This window comes from Labeo rohita, chromosome 1, assembly GCF_022985175.1.
Source record: "Labeo rohita strain BAU-BD-2019 chromosome 1, IGBB_LRoh.1.0, whole genome shotgun sequence".
NCBI lineage: Eukaryota > Metazoa > Chordata > Actinopteri > Cypriniformes > Cyprinidae > Labeo > Labeo rohita.
The window spans coordinates 17,935,734-17,942,014 of record NC_066869.1 but is presented as its reverse complement, the minus strand read 5'-3'; the positions used below and the strand labels follow the sequence as shown (position 1 = coordinate 17,942,014).

General features: G+C 35.0%; 2 protein-coding genes across 2 annotated transcripts; one reads left to right on the top strand and one right to left on the bottom strand.

Moving 5' to 3' along the window:
• Positions 1 to 249: 249 nt before the first annotated feature.
• Positions 250 to 2,393, top strand: msx1b (muscle segment homeobox 1b). Its single transcript, XM_051115501.1, has 2 exons — positions 250 to 663; positions 1,488 to 2,393. Exons 1-2 carry the CDS (start codon positions 297 to 299, stop codon positions 1,853 to 1,855), a joined length of 735 nt encoding a protein of 244 aa, XP_050971458.1. The 5' UTR covers positions 250 to 296; the 3' UTR covers positions 1,856 to 2,393.
• Positions 2,394 to 3,938: 1,545 nt separating this feature from the next.
• On the bottom strand, positions 3,939 to 6,028 carry si:dkeyp-80c12.8 (uncharacterized protein LOC107963954 homolog). The gene is made up of 3 exons (XM_051120481.1): positions 5,944 to 6,028; positions 4,481 to 4,606; positions 3,939 to 4,412 (listed from the first exon to the last, which is right to left on the bottom strand). The coding sequence occupies exons 1-3, from the start codon at positions 5,987 to 5,989 to the stop codon at positions 4,309 to 4,311; spliced, it is 276 nt and encodes a 91-aa protein (XP_050976438.1). The 5' UTR covers positions 5,990 to 6,028; the 3' UTR covers positions 3,939 to 4,308.
• Positions 6,029 to 6,281: the final 253 nt, after the last annotated feature.

Genomic DNA, 6,281 nt, shown 5'->3' with positions numbered 1-6,281 from the left:
GCAAGACATCCGCGATTAAGTACTCATTTTTCTCAATATCCCCTTGATGTCTTGGTGTCAACTTGACCACATGACTTCTAAGGGGTCGGTTGTGATTGGTCCGTGCGTGCCCCGGGGGAACATTCCGACCAATCAAATCGAGGCTTTTGTAAGTCAGCTGGAAGAGCGCACACGCTGATTGGATGACCGCAGTTTGCGAACTATTATAAGTGTACTGAGGCAGCGCACGACGACAGCCTGATAGAAATTGTTGGGACCCGATAGCGTATGCAATAACTTGCGGCGGATGGTTTACGATGAATCCTCCTAAGGGACCCGTTGAAACGACAGCTCAAGAGAAATCAGACTCGGACAGCGAGGAAAGTCAAAAGCCGAGAGATATGACCACCGACGCAGGACATAAAGTGAAGAAGACTTGCCTCCCGTTCAGTGTTGAGTCCTTGATGGCCAAATCAAGCTGCCAGGTCGCGTGTTCTCCGGTTGTCCCACACCAGAGACTGGGACTGGGACAGGACTTAGTAAGGACTTACTTTGTAGAGAAAACCAAAGTTTCTGTGGACAATTTGTCAAGCGTTTCGGACAGCCTAAACGACGACAGTGAAGAATTAAGCGATAAGGAACAGAGCACTTGGTCAAACTCCTCATCTTTCACATCTCCTCCTCGTAAGTGTTTCAACTATTTACAGTCATTGTTTATTTATTTTTTTTTTTCTTATTTCAGAATAGTCATATTTTAATGCATAGACTTACAATCACCTTTATTATTCACAAACAGTATATTTACGTTTTTAATAAACTTTTGACATGCATACATTTTTATTCGTTTGAAAATAAAAATCATACATAAAAAATAATTATTTTATAGAAAAATATTTTCTATAAAATTACTGACACCTCAGCCAAAACGACAAAACAAAAAATATGCATTTGCCAGTAAAATCTGTAGTGCTTGCAAGGAAGTCAAAGAAGTTTGTTTGAAATAATGTTCAAATGTTCTGTAGTATTATTTTATAGAAAGAAAGAAAGCAAATAACTCTTTAAAACATTTTAAAAATAAATAATTAACCCATATTTAGAGATTTTTTAACCATTACACCTTTCTCACTACTAAATAGAGAAGCCCTGCTATAGTAAGTCTACTAACAACAACGACAACAATAATATTTATCTATTAAATATTAATCAACTGCTATAATTAATAATTAATCAGTAAAAGTAAATAAGAAGTCATTTAGAAACGTAATTATTATTGTGAAATGACAATTAGAAAATTATGTTTGTACAATATCTGTTTGGCAGCAAAATAATAATGTTAAGAGTTTAAAAAAAAAACCAGATAGGCCTAATTTTCAAAGCAGAAAGAGATTTCAGATAATTTTGCAAGACAGAAATAAAATGCATGAGGAAGAAAGACTAAAGCATTTGGGGATAGACACTTCAACTTTTTCTTAATTCTAACGAAATGTTTTTTTCGTCGTTTCTTCCAGGTCACCCGAGCCCAACGCCGTGCACCTTACGCAAGCACAAGACGAATCGGAAGCCGCGTACGCCCTTCAGCACCTCCCAGCTGCTCTCCCTGGAGCGCAAGTTCAGACAGAAACAGTACCTCTCCATCGCCGAACGGGCCGAGTTCTCCAACTCCCTAAACCTTACCGAGACTCAGGTCAAGATCTGGTTCCAGAACAGAAGGGCGAAGGCCAAGAGACTACAGGAGGCCGAGCTGGAAAAGTTCAAATGCGCCTCCAAACCTCTTCTGGCCCCGTTCGCGCTGCCGTTCCCACTGGGATCTCCATCATCTCTGTACGGACCTCCAGCGTCTTTCCCCCCGGCCCGTACCGATGCCAGGACTATTTAACGGGCCCGTGTCCTATGGGATGTATTATTTGTCTTAAAAAAAAAAAAAAAAAAAAAAACACTTTCATGTGACGGCTTCTTCCACTTTGAGATGATTTGAGAGACTTAAGCAAATATGAAAGTTTACACGAAATTCACAGGGAAAATGGCTATAATAGCGCTGGTAATTGCACAAATAAGTGCTGGATAATTTTAATGAACAGCATGTACTTTTGTAATTTGAGGAACATCTTCTAATTCATCTTGGTTGTTATTGTAATTACTTATAATATCATCTTGGACACGGTACATTTTAACCCAATTCCCTAAAGCCACATGAAATCACGGAAGGAAGCTGCTGTATATTATCGTGTTTTATTCTTTGTTATATACTGACGTGCTCTTGTGGAGCAGGTAGATGTGTAACTCTTTTTAAGATCATCTGACACGGAGGTTATCCGTCAGAAGAAGTACTTATTGGCCTTATGTTGGAAGTGCCTTGAAAGACCAAATATTTATTAGTCTAAAATAAAAAATATTCTTTCTTAATTTTAACCGTTTCCCTTTTGTCTCACCTTCTTATTTCTGGACGTCTATTAGTATCTTCGTAATATCTGACACTGGTAAAACATCATTTCATTCGATTTTATTTATTTACTTCGATTCGGTTAAAAAGGCTTATAAATTTCCGTATTGGCTAGATATTTAGGATACACACAGGAATCCACATAAACGTGGATAGGAAATATTACAGATAAAATAGAAATATGTATGTTCCGCTTTATAAACCACCAAAGCGTTATTATCGATTATTATCGAAAATAGATCGGTTAACATGTTAACAAATTTTGTACTTACTAAAATACAAATGAAAGAGACAAACTAGACTTCTCTTACATTTACACTTCACTTTAGAAGTTATTTTTAGACAGTGCTTTGTCAAGATATCTGAAGTGTCATCATCAGTTGAGTTAATCCAATCAAGTTAATATTAATTTTTAAACGTCTTATCTTTTTATTTTTTGTTCTACAAAATCGCAGGGCAAATTTGGTCACATTTACATGAGTGTTCTTGTTAATTGCCTCAACAGGTTGTCTGTATAATGAATAGTATAACAAACATCCTGTACTTAATTATTTTGAGTAAATTTTGGGGATTATTTTATTTTATTTTATTTTAAAACATCAGAGCATCGGAAAAGCTCCATCCTCCGGCACTTGTCCTGCGACTACTTGTCTGCTGTCCAGTAGATGGCGCCATCGGAAACTCTTTGACAGCCATTACTATCTGTTTTGGGCATAGCAGAAGCCAGCATGAACTTATTTTTCGTCAACAAGGTTTTAGTCGACGAAAAGAGACGATAAGAGACGAAAAGAAAAAGAAAAGAAAAGTAGATATCCCTTTTAATGGGTAATAACGACATAAGTTCTCATCCTAACCCAATGATATATATATATATATATATATATATATATACACTACCGTTCAAAAGTTTGGGGTCATTAAGACTTGTAATAGTCTTTAAAGTAGTCTCTTATGCTCATCAAGGCTGCATTTATTTGATTAAAAATATAGAAAAAAAAACAGTAATATTGCAAAATGTTTTTACAGTATAAAATAATGTTTTTTATTTTAACATACTTTAAAATAGAATTTATTCCTGTGATGAAAAGCTGCATTTTTATCAGCTGTTACTCCAGTCTTAAGTGTCACATGATCCTTCAGAAATCATTCTAATATGCGGATTTATTATTAGAATGATCAATGTTGGATAATATCAACAGTTGTGCTGCCAAATATTTTTTGGAACCTGTATTTTTTTTTTTTTCAGGATTCTTTCATGAATAACAAGTTTAAAAAGTACAGTGTTTATTCAAAATATAAATATTTTATAACAATGTAAATTATTTATTATTAACTTTTAATAAACTTTTAATTATTAACTTAATACATCCTTGGTGAATAAAAGTATTAATTTCTTAAAAAAATAAAAAAAAGAAACAATAAAAATGTACTGACCCCAAACTTTTGAACGGTAGTGTACATATATATATGTGTATCTCAAAGCATTTCACTGATGCTGTCAATGAGTCATTAAAGCTGTAAAGTTTTTATTGCTGTCATTGACTAAGGTATTTTATCTGATCTCAATTTTCAATTCTCAAATGGCCCTTATTATTAATTATTAACTACAAACCTCATTTTAAAGCATTATCTCTCAGTTTGTTCATTTTGTGTGACTTCTGTACAGGTTGTACTTCATAGGAACACAAAAGCCACTGCTTGACTGCTTTTATTGTTACTTTTAAAAAGTTATTATTGCTGTTTGGTACATTTGTGTTACAATTAGTTGTTACATCTGACTGTTGAGCCTTTTAGCGTTTAGTCAAATTTCAGATAATCACTGCCAAGGTTACAGAAAAGCAGAATTCAGCTGATAAGTCTTCAGTGTTTATGATTACAGGTTTGTTGGCTCAGTTACAGAGGTCCGTCTTGCAGCACACAGCTATCACTTCTGGAGCTTGAATATAGCTCCAGCAGGCCGACAAGCTTATACAGGAACGGATAGAAGGAGGAGCTGTGGAAACAACACAAATAAGTGCTCTGCAGTATCTGTTTAAGGATTGTGATTATGGCGGAACTCACCCATTAAACCAGCTCTGAATGTGATGTTTCCACAGGCCATCATGTGGGAAACACACGTCTGTACTGATGGAGTGCAGGGGATCCTGTTCCCTTTGGAAACACACAGGTTACACTTCAATGCCATTCCTGTGAACGATAAGAGAGCAAGATCTGAGACCAAAAAAAGAGGGGAGACAATGTCACTTGCATGTACAGTTGAAGCAAAATGTTAATTATTTTACCAAAATAAGAGGGATCATACAAAATGACATTTTTTTTTTAGTACTGACCTGAATAAGATATTTACGTAAAATCCACAGGAGAAAATAGTTAAATTTATAAAAATTATCCCGTTAAAAAGTTTAAATACACTTGATCGTTAATACTGTGTTGTTACCTAATTGATCCACAGCTGTTTTTTGTTTAGTGATAGTTGTTCGTGAGTCCCTTGTTTGTCCTGAACAGTTAAACTGCCTGTTTTTCATCAGAAAAATCCTTCAGGTCCCACAAATTGTTTCGGTCTTTTAGCATTTTTGTGTATTTGAACCCTTTCCATGATTTTGAGATCCATCTTTTCACACCGAGGACAACTGAGGGAGCTCGCTGATGCTTCAAAAGGAAAAATTATGCATTAAGAACTGGGGGGTGAAAACTTTTGAACAGAATGAGGATGTGTACATTTTTCTTATTTTGCCTAATTATCCTTATCATTTCCACTGGCTCTTAATGCATTGTTTTTCCTAATGTAATAATTGCATACGAGTCGCTCAGTTGTCCTCAGTGTGAAAAGATGGATCTCAAAATCATACAGTCATTGTTGGAAAGGCTTCAAATACACAAAAATGCTGCAAAACCGAAGAAATTGTGGGACCTGAAGGTTCTTTTCTGAAGAACAATGGGTAGTTTAACTGTTCAGGACAAACAAGGGACTCATGAACAACTATCACCTTAAAACAAAATCACGCTGTGGATAATTCCGGTAACAACACAGTATTAAGAATCAAGTATGTAAACTTTTGAACGGGGTGATTTTTATAAATTCAACTATAATTTTCTCATGTGGGCTATATGTAAACATCTTTGATGTGAAATATCTTATTCAGGTCAGTACTAAATAAAAAAATAACATTCATTTTGTATGATCCCTCTTATTTTGGTAAAATAACATTTTGCAGATTCTGCAAGTGTGTAAACTTTTGACTTCAACTGTAACAGTTAAAAATAAAGGTTCTTTGATTTCCTTTTCAGAGAAAAATTCTTAAAAGAAGTCATTTGAATAATCTAAGAAACCTTTTCCACTGTAAAGAACCTTTTGAAGAATGAAAAGTTGCCATGGATGTTAAAGGTTCTTTATGGAACCATAGATGCCAATAAAGAACCTTCATTTTTAAGATTGTAGAACAATCCAAACAGCAGCATATTAAAAAAAAGGTTACAATCTGAGAAGATATAATCATTTAAATAAGCAAACATAACATGCTTACCATGGGTAAGAAGCAACAGGATACAAACAGCGCAAACCAGCGTCATTTCTTACCAAGAGATAACTGCTGAAGGACGTTTCTTTCTCTGTAAATTGACACAAATGGGCTGATGACCTTTTAAACAGTCAGTGGGAGGTTTCTCCTGTCCTGTAATGTGCGTCATTACTAATCTTTTGTGAAGCGATTGTTAAATGGACATGAACATGTCTTGTAAATAAGATATATACTTATTTTGCCACCTATTAAGCCCCTTTTTACAATTGTGTAATATAAACCTAAGGTGTCCCCAGAATGTGTCTGAAGTTTTAGCTCAAAATACCCCACAGATCATTTATGTC

Excerpts from the sequence above, each read along its gene's own strand:
- si:dkeyp-80c12.8 (XM_051120481.1), bottom strand. The coding sequence starts at position 5,989 with ATGACGCTGGTTTGCGCTGTTTGTATCCTGTTGCTTCTTACCCATG. Across the intron at positions 4,607-5,943 it reads CCTGTTGCTTCTTACCCATG|GAATGGCATTGAAGTGTAAC; the intron begins GTAAGCATGTTA and ends TATCGTTCACAG. Across the intron at positions 4,413-4,480 it reads ATTCAGAGCTGGTTTAATGG|CTCCTCCTTCTATCCGTTCC; the intron begins GTGAGTTCCGCC and ends TTGTTTCCACAG.
- msx1b (XM_051115501.1), top strand. The coding sequence starts at position 297 with ATGAATCCTCCTAAGGGACCCGTTGAAACGACAGCTCAAGAGAAATCA. Across the intron at positions 664-1,487 it reads ATCTTTCACATCTCCTCCTC|GTCACCCGAGCCCAACGCCG; the intron begins GTAAGTGTTTCA and ends CGTTTCTTCCAG.